The 18,633-nt window shown below is 40.8% G+C and overlaps 1 protein-coding gene across 2 annotated transcripts in view; it reads right to left on the bottom strand.

Moving 5' to 3' along the window:
• ABCC1 (ATP binding cassette subfamily C member 1) overlaps positions 1-18,633 on the bottom strand; it is a 1,301,041-nt gene that overhangs the window by 374,447 nt on the left and 907,961 nt on the right. For both annotated transcript variants that reach the window (XM_044089159.1, XM_044089158.1), the window contains exon 22: positions 9,293-9,500. In XM_044089159.1, the coding sequence (XP_043945094.1) occupies positions 9,293-9,500 (208 nt within the window). The remainder of the gene's footprint in view (positions 1-9,292; positions 9,501-18,633) is intronic.

An 18,633-nucleotide genomic window follows, 5' to 3' on the forward strand; every position in this document is an offset into this window, starting at 1 on the left:
CAGACAAGCTTACCTGATGGTCATTAAAGCACTTCTACTTAAATACAGAGCAAAAGGCACTTTCTGAATAATAAGCATAAATCAACAGTATAAAAATATGACAGAAACCAGAACATTCTGCAAAATCAATGACAGATGAAAGCCACTGTAGCACTTGTGTTTACCTTGGATGGGGGGGGGGTCTGCACATTTACACTGCATAACTGCTCCTTGCCTTGCTTGGACACATCCAGAGTCACTACATGGGGGAGTGGGGTGCAACAAGTTTGTCACAATTTGAAATGTCTCTGGCTGACTGCGATGGCCCTGACAAATTTAACATACCTCTCAACCTCAGAGCAAGAAATCTGGACAAAGCCATACATAGAAGTGCGACAAAGGCCCAAAAATAAGGACAATTTTTAAATATTGCTCTTATAAACTTAGAAAGATAATAGAATAGTAGGTCTTGCATTAGTATGAATTTTCTGAAGGGTATGAAATCTGAAACTGAAATTCTGTCATTATTTTCGAACTTCAGTCTTTAATGATTTGCCACTAATTTGCCAAAAAAAACACAATGTTATGAAAAATGGACCAAAAATGTGATGCAAAAATATAAAATAGCCACACAATACACCTAGGAACTTGTCAAAGAAGGGACACCTTTTAATATTAGCACTGCTAACTTGAGCAGCTGACAAAATACAAGAATCTACATGCATTTTTGTAATAAAAGTAATCTATAACAGATTATTACAGTTATTTATTAATTGTAAACCCTCCATGTTTTCTTCCAAAATTGCCATTTTGCAGAGGGATTATTAGGGGAAGAGCAACATTTTGAACCAAAATCGGGAACAGTTGAGAGGTTTGGATATGCCTAATTCTATAAAGCAATTTATTTGCACGTACCTCTCAACCTGTTAATGCAGGAAATCTGGACAAGGCCAAATATATTGAGGGAATATACAAACACTACTAAAAATTGCTCTTGTATAAACTTAAGTCAGTTGATAGAATAACAGGTCTTGCTTTAGCATGCATTTTTCTGAAGGTTATGACATCTGAAACTCAATGTCTGTCATTTAGTGACTTAATTCCTAAATGATTTGCCAGAAAACCACACATTTTATGAGGAACACACCAAAAATAAGAAGCAAATATCTATTCATTCTGCAAAAATATGGACAGCTGAGAGGTATAGTTCAACCAGGGCTGTCTGAGTTTGCTGCCCTTCCCCTCTCAAAATCATGGTCGAATTAAGTCTCCCCCCCTGCAGCCATTCCAATGTCCCATTCCTTGGTTATTTTGCCCCATTTACCATAAACACTGTAATGTGCATACTGCTTTACTTCTGCAATGATTTGGATTTCAATTGAAAGTTTTATTGTGCATTTTTACAGCACAAACCCCAATAGATATCTGCTAAACAAAGCAATGCAGTTTCACAATGAAAACAGATTTAGCATTAAAACTTCTCTGCCCTTGAAACTCACATGCATTGAAACAACACTGAAACCCACATTCAAAGAAAATACATTTTGCTAGTGTCAGATAAAGATTAACTTTGGGCTGTTTTCAAATCATAGGCCCCTTGAACACGAAACATACACATGCTCTTTGATACACCTTCCCGATTGTATTAAATTGTATTCCTTGTACAATACAGTACAGTTGTTAGACAGCATTTTAAATTTATTGTTTTGAACATTTTTCCAGTAAGCAATGAAATAAAATGCATGCACCAATGACAAAACTGCCCAATTCAGAACATTTCCATCATAAAAGTCTACTCGACCTTCTACCGTCCACCAGTATCGGTAAATATGCACAATCTCTGAAGTAGTAAAAGTCATCTAAATAATTCCACATTAAAGAAATCTGTAACAATGAAGAGGTTGCTGCTAGCAAACAACTTTATATGTCATTTTTTATTCATCTACAAATAAAGTGCCTGTTGCCCTTGAGGAATAAATTTGCCTATGTTGCATGCATTAAAAAAATGATAAGCTAGTAATATCGCAATGGGGAATGTTTGGCAAACTGATAAGTTCATAGTTACTACTCTAGGTATCTTCGCCAAAAAGGACTGTAGCATCCACCCCCTTTACAACACAGTACAGCATCAGCAATGCATCTATCTACTGTGGGAGCAGAACCCACAGCCTTCTGCATCAAAAGCAAGTACACTACCTGTTGTGCTATTAACAATGCAAGCAGACTCAGAATAAGCAGCACTAAAGTTTTGTTCTCCTGCAGCTCTCAGCTCCTTGTAAAATCTACTCAACAAGCATTTGTATCTCTGAACTTTGCAGCACAAGAAATCTGGAAAAAGCCGAAATTTACTGGGGGGGGGGGACAAAAGCCCAAAAACCAGGGACACATTTTAAACATTGCTTGTATAATGTTGGAAGGTTTCTAGAATAAAATGCTGTGTTACCACCATACATTTCACTGCCACGTCTTTAACCCAGGGGACCCTGTGCAAAACAGTCAGAGAAACATACCACTATGCCAAATCAGCTGTTTTGTGAAAGAGAGGAAGACAAACTTAAATGGCTACCATTTAGTGAATTCAGTTCTCACCATAGCTGTCAACCTCTTATCCCAAAACACCTGAACAAAGCCAATAATGGGGGAATACAGCCCCCAAACATATTCAGTGAATTCAGTTCTCACCATAGCTCTCAACTTCTTAGCAAAAAACATGTGGACAAAGCCAGTAATGGGAGGAATACAGCCCCCAGACATTCCGTGAATTCAGTTCTCACCATGTATAGCTCTCAACCTTAGCACAAAATACCTGGACAAAGCCAATAATGGGGAATACAGTCCCAAAAATAGGGACAGATTTCAAATATCCATGTTATAAACTTAGACAACTGCTAGAATAAAAGGTTTTGTGTTACCATGTACTTTCTGAAGAATATGAAGTCTGAATTCAAATGCCTGTTATTTTTAAACATTTAACCAGGAAACTAGTCTGACTTGGAACAAAAGACAATTTTCAGCAGAGCAGGGAGAAACTCCAGACACATCTTTGTAAGATGGGAGGACATACAGACTCCACACAGAAGGCACCCCAGCCAAGAATCAAACCAGAGAACCTGTAGCTGTCAGGCAGCAATGCTACCAGTGCACCACTGCACTACAGACTTTACAAGGAAAAATGAAGATACAGAAACCACAGATTTTATGAGGAACAGAACAAATGAGGCAAAAATCTGCAATTTTTTTTTACAAATGGTGGTGGGTAGGGAATTCAGGTCCTTGCCACCTGCATTCCAAGGTATAGGGTTCAAGCCTGAGTATCTCTACCCACCACCATGTGTTCTCTCTAGCCACTAGTATATAGCAACTGGGGCATTACACACACACACACACACACACACACACACACACACACACACACACACACACCAGTAATGTATCCAGTGACCGTTTCCACACCTACCTGCTGTAGAAAGTGCGTCCAGCCATTTCACGAAGCATCAGTACAATCCAAGTCATGAACAAAGCCCGCGCAGCAGTGAAATCCCTGCGAGAGCTCACCTCTCAGTCCTCATTGGTTCTGCCTGCAGCTGAAGCAGTCTGGAGCTCCTCTGTTCTGTGCGGTCATCACTGCACAGATTCCTGGGTATCTCTTCTTCTGTATCCGGACTGCTGACAAAGGCAGTCTGAATTCCCAATGTGTCCGCGGAGGAGTCGGGACTCATAATTTTTTTTTGTTTGTTTTCTTGTTTCCCAGTCTTTTCTTTTGCTTTTTCTAGGTGGGGGGGCTGCAGTCCTATAGCACGAGCTGCCCCTGTTCAGATGATTCCAAGAACAATGCGTTTTCTTCACTCGAACGTCTGTTGAAAAATCACCATGAGAAAGATGCTACATGATGATGAAGAGGCCTCCTCACAACAATGCTTCCTCCTTAGTGACAGACAAAATAAGAGTTGCAGGTGAGGTCATTGATGAAACCCTGGTCACTCTCCAATACACTGGCCATCAGATATAAAGTCATCACTCTGAAGGACGTGAAAATGTTACATTCTTCACTAAAGTCAGTAAACTGCCTTGCTCCCAAGTGGTACACTTTTTGGCTCACAGTGATGCCTGTGAAAAAAATTCAGTTATCTAGAAATGTAGCAACACAAAAATTAGCTTAAAGGACAAGAACTGACTAGATTAAAGACAAAGTGATACTTCCAAAAATGTTTGATGCACAAACTTCCTGAATCCTTACAACATAATAAAGCAGGTGAAACTCTCCTCTGAACACAACTGCATACTACAGTATTTTATTAGTATTTTATTGGCAGTACATCTACATAAAATAGGGTAGATTTCCAACAAGGAAAAGGGCAAATCCCAATGGACAGCTTGCATGAATTTGTCAATAACTCCACGTGGGGGCTGGGGAAAAGCTCTGCAATGATTTGTAGAGTCCAAATATAATCTAATGATTTTTTCAGCACTGTTTTCAGGCAGTATAATTTTAGGATCCTACTCAGCTACTGAATCAGTCAGTCTGCTCCTAACACACATTTCAAAGAAAGGCACTCTGAAAAAAATACTTATTGCAACTCTGAATAAATACTTACAAATATTCCTATAGGTTCACAGGTGGTTACTAGGCAATCAGCTTAACAACCATTTTAAGTTGAGCCCCCAAATTTATCAAAACACTGCTGTGTCAATACCTAAAGGAATTTTATAGTTCTGATAACGGCTTGTACATATCAAGCTTTCATAGGCTGCCCCTGTCCGTTAGGGACATAGGTGCTAAATCAGAGGAAAATTTGCAGCTTCTCATACATTGGTCCATGTTATGTTTGAAAATGGTTAGAAATGAGCTTTAACGAAAATATCTGAAGAGTGCACCATGCGCTGTATGTTCAAAAATGACCCAAAAACTCCATAAAACAGACGATAAAATCCAAAAATTTAATGTAGCTAAAAACAAGAAAACGGTCTGCAGTTAGGTAAGCGCTTTCACGTTTGTTACAACGCTTCATCAGACATCAACAGGCAGTCAAAGACATCAGCATTTAAATAGTAACAGCAACAATGACATCACTACCTGTTCAGGTGAAACAAATCAATATGAATGAGAATATTTGAAAATAGTTAAAAATACATACATTAATTAATAATTTCTCAACACTAACTAATGTTGATTCAATATTACATCTAAAATGTACAAGTCATGTATATTATATTGTTAATAAATGTTGTAAACATAATAAAGGCTAATGCCTTAAAGGTCTACTGGCCAAATATGGCTTAAGTGTGATTCTGTCATTAAGCCCATATCTATGGGCTTGTAGTTTTAGAATCCACTTTCCTTCTTTTTCTTCAGTAGATATCCTGATGTTACCCAACCTATCCGTCCTCATGACTAATTCTAAAACCTTAAACTTAAAAGTATGTGAGGGTCCATGTGCAATAACGTGTTGCGCTAAAGCATTAGTAGTGTTACTCCTATCAACTGCATATATATGCTCTCTTATGCGCTCTCGTAAGCTTCTATTTGTCTTGCCTACATAAAATTGCTTGCACTGTTGGCATTCTGCTATGTAAACAGCATTGACAGATTTACAATCAGCATAGTGTTTAAACACATAGCTGCGTCTCGTTACTGGATGGGTGAAACTATTGGAGCTGTCTATGTATTTGCATTGGTTGCAAGAGCGGCAGGGGAAGGTGCCACATCTATCAGACTGTCTAAGCCCTTTGAAATTGCTATCATAACATAATAACCTATTGATAGATAGCATATTCCTATATGCAATGCGAGGTGTTGCATCTGAGAGATAGCATATTCCTATATGCAATGCGAGGTGTTATGCGAGTGGCATAAGAGAGCATATATATGCAGTTGATAGGAGTAACACTACTAATGCTTTAGCGCAACACGTTATTGCACATGGACCCTCAAATACTTTTAAGTTTAAGGTTTTAGAATTAGTCATGAGGACGGATAGGTTGGGCAACATCAGGATATCTACTGAAGAAAAAGAAGGAAAGTGGATTCTAAAACTACAAGCCCATAGATATGGGCTTAATGACAGAATCACACTTAAGCCATATTTGGCCAGTAGACCTTTAAGGCATTAGCCTTTATTATGTTTACAACATTTATTAACAATATAATATACATGACTTGTACATTTTAGATGTAATATTGAATCAACATTAGTTAGTGTTGAGAAATTATTAATTAATGTATGTATTTTTAACTATTTTCAAATATTCTCATTCATATTGATTTGTTTCACCTGAACAGGTAGTGATGTCATTGTTGCTGTTACTATTTAAATGCTGATGTCTTTGATTGCCTGTTGATGTCTGATGAAGCATTGTAACAAACGTGAAAGCGCTTACCTAACTGCAGTCCGTTTTCTTGTTTTTAGTTACATTAAATTTTTGGATTTTATTGTCTTTTATGGAGTTTTTGGGTCATTTTTGAACATACAGCGCATGGTGCACTCTTCAGATATTTTCGTTTTTGCTTGTACTTTGTCATACTGAAGGTGCTTTACCTAGCAGCATTTGTTTTTTACCCAGAAATGAGCTTTACTTCACATGGATGGAAAGCCTATTCCAAAGAAAGGATATTGTTTGAGACACACACCTGTTCCTCCAACATGTCCTGCTTATGTCACAGACTAGGTTCAGGTCCTTCGACTGTGTATTTCTGATTCTATTTGTTTTGCAGATGTGCATCAGCAGTGTGGGATCTTAGGATGCCTTACAGGCTAAGCATAGTTCACCAAGCAGCAGTCTGCAGGAGACCAAGTACAGGGATAGCACTTTGAGATGGTCTCCATAGGTCTTGCTGTTACTTCCTGTATTATTTTTGTGAGGAACCTCTGTGTTGTATCTAGCTGTTGCAAGTACCCGCTAAGATACATGCTGAAGGGTGCTTTGTACTTGATGACTGGACCAATGAGAGCGGAGTACAGGAGAACAATGGCCTCCTTGGACCTGGATGCCATACCCTTACTTATAAGGTATGCAATGCAGAATGATTTTTCTCACCATGGGAGACACATGGTGGCAAAAAAAGTCAGCTTACTGTCAACATGGACTCCCAAATCCATGACCACTAGGTCTACTTTTACGAGTGTATTATCAATATGGTTGTCTTTCTAAAGAGAATTATACATTTTTCCCCACTACGTTTTAGTCCATGGCCCTGGCATCAATTGTCGGTTTGTGTTGGGTCCTCTTGAAGGGTTAGCTGCGCCTTTGGGGGATTCAGTGGCCATGCATAGCATGCAGTCATCTGCAAACTTGGTCCGCCAGAGGACCTTGACATTAGCATTAAATTTAGAGAAATACATAACAAAAAGGAGATACCCTAGCACTGATCCCTGTGGGACATCACTAGTGACTGGCCTCTTTGCGGAGGCGGATTATTCTGTCCTAACTTCTTATGTCCTATTAGTGAGCCAGTTGACTATCCCATTGGATGACATATGTGTTTATGCCTAATTTTGTAAGTTTATCTACACTGTTTGAGCGAGATACTGTGTCTAACACCTTGGCCAAGTCAAGGTAAGTAGTGTGCATAGTTTTGCCCTAATCCATAGTGACCCTCTTGAAGTTTACCAGGTTAAGCATGACCTGCCTTTGACAAAACAAAAATGTGTATGATCCAATTTCTGTAGGTTTCTATGTTACTATTCATCAGATCCGTATTTCTTTCCATGACCTTGCATAATAGACTACTCAACAGTTCTTGGGTCCGTGGAACCCCCCCCCCCCTTGTGTAGAGGGATAACCTCTGCAGTCCTCCATTTGTTTGGCACAAATCCTGTCTGAAAGGTTACGGTTGAACAGAGATTCTAGAGGGCCTGACAGACCACGTTTCATGCTATTCAGGAGTCATCCTGGGATATTGTCACAGCCTATCGAAGCAGTGTTTCTGGCCTTAGACAGTGCAGTGAGGACTTGTACCTTAGTCACAGTTAATGAAAAATGGTGGAGGGTATCTCCTGGGTGAGACTGGGGCTGACAGGGGGGTAGTTACTGGCCAGCAGATTTGCCATATCCTATGGCTGTTACAGGTGGCTGCATTCACCATTAGTTTGACACATTGTTGGATGCTGCATTTAAAGCTGTGAACAGACTTGATTAGTATCCTGAGTTGCTTGTTCAGATTGTTGAGGGAGCTTTTATCTTCCTGAATAAGTCCCTTACTGTTTTTAGACAGGATTTTCTTTGTTTTGTTATACAACCTACTTATACCGAGTTCCACCAGAGTGGCTTGTTTTTGGAGGTTATCCTATAGTTGTTTTGGGTAGGAACAGCTGCTTTTTACATGACTGTAGAGAATTTCTGTGAACAATTCTACATAGGCAGATGTGTTCAAGATTTGGGAGCTTGGAATTTTTCTAGAATGTTGCTTAGTAGGAGGTATTTAGCTTTGGAATAGTTTTTAAATGTTCTGAGGTTAGCTGAGGTGCTGTGATTAATATTTTTTTTGAAAGAGACAGCTTTGTGGTTTGACCTGATCAATGAGGACTTTACACTATGGAGACTACATATTTTCCCAGGTTTGTGAGGACAGGGTCAACGATATTTGCACACCTGGTGGACGTGCAGACTAACTGTTCATGGTTGCTTGTGGTAAAGTCCAGGAATTCCTGGACTTGCAGGTTTGAGGTCATGTACGAGTCCCAGTTATTGGTGGGGTGGTTAAAATCACCCATAATACTGTTTTGGGTTGAATGGGGAGTATCTCTAGTACATTCTAGTAAGTAGTATTGGCCTAAAGGATCAATGAAGAGGATCTATAACTAGCAAGGATATGGTATAAGACTTTACTTATGGCAGTTTGTACAGGAAGCTCAAGTGTGTCATATTGTTTGACCAGCCTTGAGATGTGTTAATGTCCGATTTAAATTCAGACTCCTCCACCTTTAGACCCTACCTGTGCTGTACCTGGTCTGAATGTGTTGAAGGCACTGCTGGGATACCTTCTGTGGCTTTAATCCAAGTCTTGGTAACAGCACAGATGTCTACATTCTCAAGGAAGAGGAGTGCTTGCAGGGAGTGGAGTTTCCTGTTTGGACTCCTATGAAATATAAACTATGTGAGTAGTTGTGAAAACACTGTGCATCAGACTTCAGTCCACTGAAACAATAAGTAAACTTAGTACGAGTAATTATCTTCATTACACATCAATCGAACAGATCTAACAGACAAAATCTCAACAGGTTACATACGAGTTACAATCAGAACACTGAATTTGTCAACCCCAACAGCCTGCAATGCAGTTACAGGCCCTAAATTTGCAGCAAATCTATCTTACCCTGTGACAATCCTAGTGCTCCGTATACTCCAAGGCGTAGTTCTGTGTGCTGCTGAGTTCCATTAACAATGGGATCATCTGTCCACAGACTTAGCCAGTAATTAGAAGACAGGGAAGCTGCATGGTTCATTAAAAAGAGGATGATACTCAAAAAGGACAGACAGAGACCAATAGCCTTCATATACTCCCAGAAAACAGAAAATTTTACCTGAGAAGAAAAGGAAATAAGTTAGAAACATCAAAGGGAAATAACTTAAAAAAGAGTGTGTGAGTCAAAAAAAAATTATATATATATATATATCTACACACACACACACACACACACACACACACACACACATATATACATACATGTATACACAGATATAAATGGCAGGAAGTGTTCATTTCATTACAACCACCAGTGTATATCTCACAGAACAGTAATACCATTTGATGGGAAAGTCTGACAACTCACCATAAACGGCTGTGTTCTTACCTTATATAATGAGATGAGAGAACCCCTCAATAAGCCGATGACTGGGGTCATCCTCAGTTTGATTCTAATTCTGCATTTATTTCCTCAGAAAACTCCCTTGTTCAGGGGTTTGTGCATTTAAATAGCCCTCCTTGACAACGCTTCATACTAAAACAGCATCACTATCCTTTCCCAAGCCTAACACTGTGCCCCCAAAACAATGAATTAATCTGTTTCCTGAAAATCAAAACAAAGATCTGACATGAATGACAGATCAGTAAACAGCTCAGCTTACTGATTTTCTGCGAAGTCCAGAGCTGCTGCCAGACTGAAGGCTGCTAAAACATAGTGGAGGGGGGCATATCTGTAATCAAACAAAATGAAGGTCTCCCTCATAGGTAAACTGATATGTAAAGAACATACCCTGCTCAATTTAAACTATGGAACTCTCCCTTTATGGGCTTATGCCTGGGATGAATCCAAGCATTAAGAAACAGGGAAGTAGAAATTATACGAAAAGCTGAAAACACTGAGAACTGAAAAGTTATGTAATCACCATAACGTTCCATCTGCGTTGTCCATTTTCATTTATCCTCGACATATGGGATCAGTGCGGAATATTGGAACAGAGTCAGCCGTTGCTACAGCTCATGAAAGCTAAAAACTCTAGAGTCTAACCCTTACTCACAATGCTCCTCTCCCAATTACCTCAGATTTAGTTTGCAGAAAGACAGTGAAAAACCCAAAACCTTCGTACAGCCCATATCTTGAACCATATAATATCATCACTAGTGACATATGTCCATTACCCGTTTCACCAAAAACTTCAAGGGCAGGAAGAAGAAGGGAGGGGGAGCTGAGGATAAATTAAAATGGACAACACACATGGAACATTATGGTGAGGACATAACTTCTTTATCGGATGTCAATTTTCATTTTATCCTCGACATATGGGACAATCCCTAGCTACCTTAGACCTTGGGAGGGCTCAAAATATTTATGAGCAGCATTGAATCAAATGACACTCTCCGCTGGAGACCAAATCCAGCCTGTTATGAGTAATAACGGTATGAGGAGAAGCCCAAGTTGCTGCTGCACAAATATCAGCCAAAGAAGCTCTAGATTGAAAAATTGAAGTAGCAGCCATAGTTTGTAGAATGTGCCTTAACAGGCTTAGGCAATTTAATTTTTGTTTTATTATAGATAAAAAAATACATTCTTTGAGCCATCTGGCTATTGTCACTTTGCTCACTGGTTGGCCAAGTCTTGTAGATGAAAATGACAAATTGGCCAGATTTTCTTAAATTCTTAGTTTTAAGATAGAAACGTAGTTGCCTGTTAACATCTAATAAATGTAAGCAGTATTCACCTTTATTAGCAAAAATTGGGGAAAAAATGATAAATTAATAGTCTGAGTGATATTTTTCTCTCACACTACCTTAGGCAAAAAGGAAGGATTAGTTCTCAGTGAAACTCTAGCTTTATGGATAATCAGGTAAGGAGGTATACATAAGGCTTGTATTTCTGAAATCCTTCTGGCAGTAGTTATTGCACTAAAAATATAGTTTTCCAGGATAAAAACTTTAGATCACATTCAGCTGATGGTTCAAAGGGAGGTTGAACAATGGTTTGCAACACTAAGTTTAGATTCGAAGGTGGGGTAGGATCTTTGTAAGGGGGTTTAGCAAAAGCATTTCCTTTTAAGAAGGTTTTGCAGAGCTTATGAGAAGCTGAGGAAGATACTTCAAAACTATTAAGGAAATTAGAAATAGCTGCTAATTGAATTTTTGTGGTAGACTGGGAAGCACCTGCCTTAAAAAGTGAAGCTAAAAATCTAGGATTTTATCAAGGGGTATTGAAAATGGATCAATATTTTTGTTACGAGCCCAAAGGGTAAACCTCATTTAATAGCATAGAGTTTATGGGTAGCTGGCTTATGAGAGGCCATGAGAATATGACTTACTGGGGAAGAAAGTGAAAGTAGCCTGGCTATTAATGGAATTGAAGAAACCAAGCTGTCAGCTTCAGGTTCACAATGTTTGGATGAATCCAAGGCGGTTGTATCAGATACGGCCAAAGAAAGGGAACCATATTTGTCAAGGCCAATAAGGTGGAATGAGGATTACTTTGCTCTTCAGCCTGATTGCGTTCTGTAGGAATTTCAGAATTACAGGAGTCAGGATGAAAGGCATACAGCAGTCTGGAGGATCAAGGGTGTAGAAGAGCATCTCTCAGTGATTCCCCTGGGGGGGGGGGGTCAGGGCAAAGTAGTCGCTGCACTTGTTTACAGGCGAGGCAAAAAGGTCACAGCAAGATTGGCCCCACGGACGGAAAATACTTTCCATCATGGTTGGATTGAGAGACCACTTATGACAGGAGAATACATCTGCTCAGTTTAGTCTGCTATCGCATTGGAACTTCCCAGAATATGCATTGCTAATAGAAAGTGGTTGGGAGAGATTGCCCAATGCCACGCACAGAGCTTCAACACAAGGGGTAAGATTTCATTCCTCCCTGTTTGTGGATGTACCAAACTACTGACATATTGTCTGTTTGGAATGCAATTGTTCCTAAAGGAAGAGCAGTTTGAAAGGCTTGCAACAGTAAAAGTACTGCCCTTAGTTCCATTACACTGATATAGAAGTTGGCCTCTGTGGGGGAACAAGTGCCTTGAACAGTCTTGCCCAGATAATGACCCAACACCCCTTCTGGGAGGCATCCGTGGTCTCTATGGCTTTGGGTTGTGATGGGACAAAGGGACGGCCTAGAAGAATGTCTTTGGAATGTAGCCATCAAGCTAAATCTTTTCTGCAAAGACTGATGATCAAAATCAAGTCTGACATAGCATGGTGTAACACTGACCACTGAGATGTTAGCAGCCATTGCAGTATTCTCATGTGATATCTTGCTAAGCGAACTAGAGTTATCATTGCTGTCATGGAGCCTAATGCTTGTAGCAGTAGATGAGCAGTTACTTTCCTGCTGATTATTTTCTGGACCTGAACTCTGACTTTCTGTAATTTCACAGGGGGAAGAGAGATTATGGATTTTTGAGTACTTAGAAGCATTTCTATAAACTCTAAATTCTGACATGGGGGGTCAATTTAGATTTTTCATAATTTACAGTTATTCCCAGATGAGAACAAATGTGAAATGCATGGTTTCTTGCTTCTATTAAATGATGCCTGGTTGTAGCGGTAATGAGCCAGTTGTCTAGATACAGAAACACTCTGAATCCCTGCAGTCTCAAGTGAGCTACTACTACTGCCATACTTTTAGTGAACACCCTGGGGGGGCTGTGGTGAGACCAAAGGGCAGAACTCTGAACTGATAGTGACAGTCTCACAGCCAGAAGCAGAGAAAACTTCTGGATTGCTTTTCCATTTTTATATGGCAATACGCATCCTGAAGATCTATTGAGCACATCCAATCATCCTTTTCCAAAAAACGAAAAATGGACTGTACCATGACCATCTGGAGTTTGGTTTGGCAAATTGATTTGTTCAGTACACTTGGATCCAAAATTTGTCTCCAGTTCCCTGTCTTTTCTGGCACTAAAAAGAATCTTGAGTAAATTCCAGACTATCTGTTCTGGTGGGACTTCTTGGATGACTATTTTTTTCTAGCAGTTTTTGGATTTCTAGAACTGCTTGTTCCCTCAGACTGGGTGGAACATCTGGGATTTTCTTGCAAATGGGAGGAGGAGGAGAAGAGAGAATTGTATAGCCTCTGGATATGATCCTGTGCACCCAAGTACTCAATGTTATTTGTAGACAGATGTTTTGGTGCAGGGATAAGTGTCCCCCGACTGCCTCCAGAGAAAGACAACAGGGCCTCCTTTCAAGAGCAATGGAAGGGTTTACCAGAGAAAGAATCCCTGAATCCCTGGTTCTGTGGATCACCTCTGCCAGACAAGCAAAGTTCTTCCATTAAAGTCCCACCCCCTGTGCTCCTGGAGGGAACTAACTCCACGCGTGTGCTGAAAAAGCCCTTGGACATTTTAAACCACATTTTCTCACTATCTTTTTGATTCCTGGAAAAGGATCATTGAGGAGCGGAAAAACATATGCCCACAGCAGAAAGGGTCTTTCCATTTTTCTCACAGCTGGATAACGCTTCTTTAACTTTTGGGCCAAACAGGGATGATCTGTCAAAGGGTGCATTGATGAGTGAATACTTAAATGGATCTGCAAAGTCGCATAGGCTCATACAGGTGTCTCTCCTAATGTTAACGCCTGAACTCACCACTCTGGTCGTCCCTTCGGTTGCATGAGCAATGCGCCACATGGATGAATTATATACAGACTCCATAGTAGCCAACTGGGAAGCAACCTTTTCTTGGACCTCAGCAGAAATGGTTCTTGCCAGGGTATCCAATAACTCCTTGACTGGATCCCTTTATAGTCTGGTAAAATATGCCAAAAAATTCAAAAGACCTTAAGGTAAAAGTCAAGTATGCACAGACCTGCTTTCTAAATCTATCCATCACCCAAGACTGTTGGGTGGATGGAAAGAGGAACTCTCCTCGGCCAGTTCCTTCTTTGCAGATGCCCCCATGACCATGGCATCAACAGCTAACCCTTTGGCCCAAAACTGTTCATCTTCAGGTGCAGACAGAATTTTGTCAGGTCTCCTGGGGATGGGTTCAATAGTATCAGGGGCCTTCCACTCCTGCTGAGAGATCAAATGAATGAGCTCATCAGCAGCTGGAGTCACCCAAGAGGTAGATGGTCGAGTGCCGAAAGCCTGCAGGTACACTTACTCCTCTGAAGAGTGATTTTGGGACTTCCAATAACCTCTCTGTTTTAATATTTCCAGGATGTCTTTAAAGGAGACATCATCGGGGGTGACCTTGGGGATCCCTCCTCTTCATCAAAGTCAGTATTTTCAGTGATTGACTCTTCTGAGAAATCCAAGCATTTCCTCTTACGCTTTCTCTTCTTAGAGACCTCCTCAGTAGAGTGATCTAGGGAGGTATCAGAAGACAAAAGAACTGGTATCTTGGATTCCTCATGTCTCGGCACCCACTGACCCAGTGGGAGTGCAGGTTGAATATCTGGGCATGAGGAGGAAAGGGATATTTGTTCCCAAGTGGAAGGGGCCGACTGTTTAACTGTGGCAGTCAGGGCTCTCTCCATCACCTTGAAAGCTGGCCCCTCTGAATAGGGAAGGGAGCCCAGAACAAAGAAAGACTGCATTGGAATCGCGGTCACTCCCCGTTTCTAAGAGACCGCTCCCAAAGCCAGAGCTGATCTGAGCCAATGCTCCAAGGTGCAAAGAAGACTACAAAAAAAATAGGAGTGAACTCTCACTTCTAGGAGCCCGACAGGAAAGATATGGCTCCAAGAGGTGTCCGGATCCGATTGGACTGAAGACCTCCAAGCAAAAACAAGTTTCAAAGATAGGGAATCTCTGGGACCGATGCAGTTGGCATAGGCTGCCTTGGAGCTGAAAACTCTAAGGCTTCAGATTAAGTCAGAGGAGGTAAAAAAGGATGGGTAAAAGAAGGCTCAGCTCCTCCACCCGTAGGGGCTGGATCCAAAGATACCTGACAATCCTCTTGTCCAAAGTATCTTATTCATCAGCCTCTCCTGCCATATCACCTTCAGTTAAGCTTTTGGTGGAATGGGTAGAAAGGATGGAGAATGATTTTGACCTTTCCAGAAAGGACAAAGGCAACCTTCCTGGAAAGGGGTCAATAGAGAGAGAATATGAGGTTCCACGGTAGTGCAGGGGTTAGCGTTGCTGCCTCACAGCAAGAGGTTCTCCAGTTCGATCCTCGACTGGGGTGCCTTCTGTGCGGAGTCTGCATGTCCTCCCTGTGGTTGCGTGGGTTTCTTCCAGGTGCTCCGGTTTCCTCCCACATCCCAAAGGCATGCTGTAGGTGGATTGGATACTCTAAATTGGCCCTAGGCGTGAGTGCATGCATGTGTGTACCTTCCGTAGAAGGTTGGGTGCCGGGCTGGCAACTTGACACTGTAAAACTCTACTGTCAATCATGAGCGGACAGGTTATCCGCTGTGGCGACCCCTAACCGGGAAAACCCAAAAGAAGAAGAGGAGGGAGAACATGAGTTTCTTGGGAGAATCATAATGGATGGCTCCTCAAAATGCTCACTTGGTGCTGAGGTAGTTGGCAATGCGGGAGATGACCTCACTGATAATTTTGGTGTGGAAGATTCAGGATGTTTCCTGCACTGACATCTTATGTGCTGAAGACTTAAACTTGATCTGACAGTCTCAGTTCCATAGGTCCCTTTGATACCAAAGTTTTGGTTATAGAGTCAATTGGTTCCATGGATTCTAAGGGAACCGAAGACCTTGGTCTTTTTAAAGACTGTGCTAAGGGAGTAGAAGGCACCAACATACTTCTCTTTTTTGACTTCTCCAATGTTTTAGTGGAGGACGAAGAGGAAGAAAGGGAAGACACATCTGTCTTGTTCTTGGCCTTTTCGGAGTCAGATATAGCCTCACCGAAGACTGATGGCATCATACCCTTCAATATAACTTTAGTTTTTCTTTCCACTAGCATCCTGTGACTGAAACCATGACATGTGGCGCATTCTTCCTGAAGGTGAACAGGGCCCAGGCAATAAACACACAATGAGTATCAGACACAGGAAATTTGTGTCCGCATTTCTGGCATCTTTTTAAGCCAGAAGGAATTTTAGGTTTGCCAGCCATAATTTTGATTGAAAGTGGAGTAAACAGTCCAGCTATATGCTCCACACACAAGCACACAGGTAGAAAGTCCAAACAAACAGGAACACTCACTACTAATATCAATAAAGAGATTTTTTTTTTTAAACAGTAGGGGAAAGAAGGATGAAACTATCAACAATTATAGGTTGGATTACACTGAGGTGTACAGAAAGGAAGAAAATAAAGATCACAAGTTCAAACCCTTAGAAGTGAAGTAGGTAGAGTTATAGTAGATCAGCTATAATAAAATAGGAAAGTGTTTAAAATAATATATTTATATCAAAAAACACATCACGAGAGCAATGGCGAACGTGACTGTCAAGGAAAACAACAATAGAGATCTGAGGTAATTGGGAGAGGAGCATTGTGGGTAAGAGTTAGGCTCGAGTTTTTAGCTTCTGCGAGCTGTAGTAACGGCCATGTCAGTTCAGGTGCTCAGAACCAAGCCCATATGCCGCTGATACAATGAAAACTGACAACATCAGATATACCCACCTCTGAGTAGGTCCAACTACTGAAGCCATGGTTCAAGCAATAATGCTTGAAGAAAGTGTAAAAAGGTAAACAAAAGGACCAAGTGAATGAGGCACATGTTTTCCTACTGCAGACATTACTGAAAAACACTGGAAACAACTCCTGTGGAGTCCGAAGACAAAAGATAAAGCTATTAGAAATCGGAGTGCAAATGATTTAATTGGAAGCTGTTGATTCTTCCCTCCCAGTTCTGTCTTCCTGAATATGTGAACATGCCTCAGGCAAATCCTGACCAAACTGTGCACAATCAAGGTGTGAAGGACCATTTTCATCCAATTTCTGACCTTGCAAAGAAACACAGAAATGAACAGACTGATTTAACAGTAAGTGTAACAGCTTTTAGAATGGAAAAGTAGGTTGAATGCAAAGGAATGTCATTTTTGTGAAAGATGAGAAATAATTCATTATAACATAAGGGGTTAAAGCTGCAATAGGAAACGAGGAGTGGTGATGCTGAAGAGGAAATGCATTTTCAAAGAAAAGATCATGAATGCTGCCAAATGGGGTGGGAACATCTTCCAATAACAAAGTTCAGACAGTATGGAATGTTGAGATTTTTCAAAGAATACTTGATAAATTGCTGCTGGGATGAGATCCCACTCCTCAGGTCAAACCAGGTAAAAATAGTGGATGAGCATGTTGGCTATGGACTAATGGAGGCAAACATTTTAAAGGGTTCTGAGATGCTGAGTAGTGTGTTACATGACACTGTTTTGCTCAAACAGATAATCTCTTCCACTTTGGCAGACAACATCTATCAGGTAGAAGGCATTCTCGCAGCCTCATTTATTTCTGACACCAGAGTTGAGAGACCCAGTGGGTTTAGAAGCTCTGCAGCAACAGCCAGGATCTGATAAAGAACTGGCATTCACTTAATTCATGGGTGAAATTCCTTGGCCTGAACAAGGACGTTTAACTGTATCAAGAACTCAAGAGCCTAAAATGGCATAATTTCTAATCCACCATGGACAATAAGAATAACTTCTGTTTACCTTATTTCAAATTCATGAAAGGGGGGCAGAATTAAATGGAACACAGGAGAGGGAATCAAAGATCTCTTTTGTGAAGGGAAGACAATGCATCCAATGTGGAGCCGTTTGTCCTACTGCACTGAACAAACAGATCAAGCCCCAAGAAGATTGAAATAGAAAGGTATTCTGAATCTGCAGCTACAAAAAAGGACTGGAGAAGAGGCTTAAGGAGTTTATCAACGCATTTTCATGAACTAGGATGTGATCTGCTAAGACTGTGATATCTCTCATAGGACAGAAAAATACATTAATTACCTCTCAGCACATGGGGAATATGACTATACATCACTGCTTATGCAAGTACAAGATGGACTGGCTGATTGACTGAATTAGTGCAAGTCTTATACAAGGAAATGATTCCTGGCACACTGTGATCCTGCAGTCAATGGCACATCATAGCAGACTGCAACAACCTCATCCTCAGGTATGTAAACAAGACCAGGAAAATCACAAGTGACACCAAAACCAGAAGGCACATGCTTTCAAATCCATCACCACCTTGCTGCTATTTTATGGCATCCTGGCTCCAGTCAACACCCAACAGAGACCAACACCAGCAGTGTTCAAATGGTGAATACTGAACTCAGTCCTTAGACAGAATAACAGAAGTCTCCTTAG

This window comes from Protopterus annectens, chromosome 12.part0 (genome assembly GCF_019279795.1).
Source record: "Protopterus annectens isolate FY-2018-M chromosome 12.part0, PAN1.0, whole genome shotgun sequence".
Taxonomy (NCBI): domain Eukaryota; kingdom Metazoa; phylum Chordata; order Ceratodontiformes; family Protopteridae; genus Protopterus; species Protopterus annectens.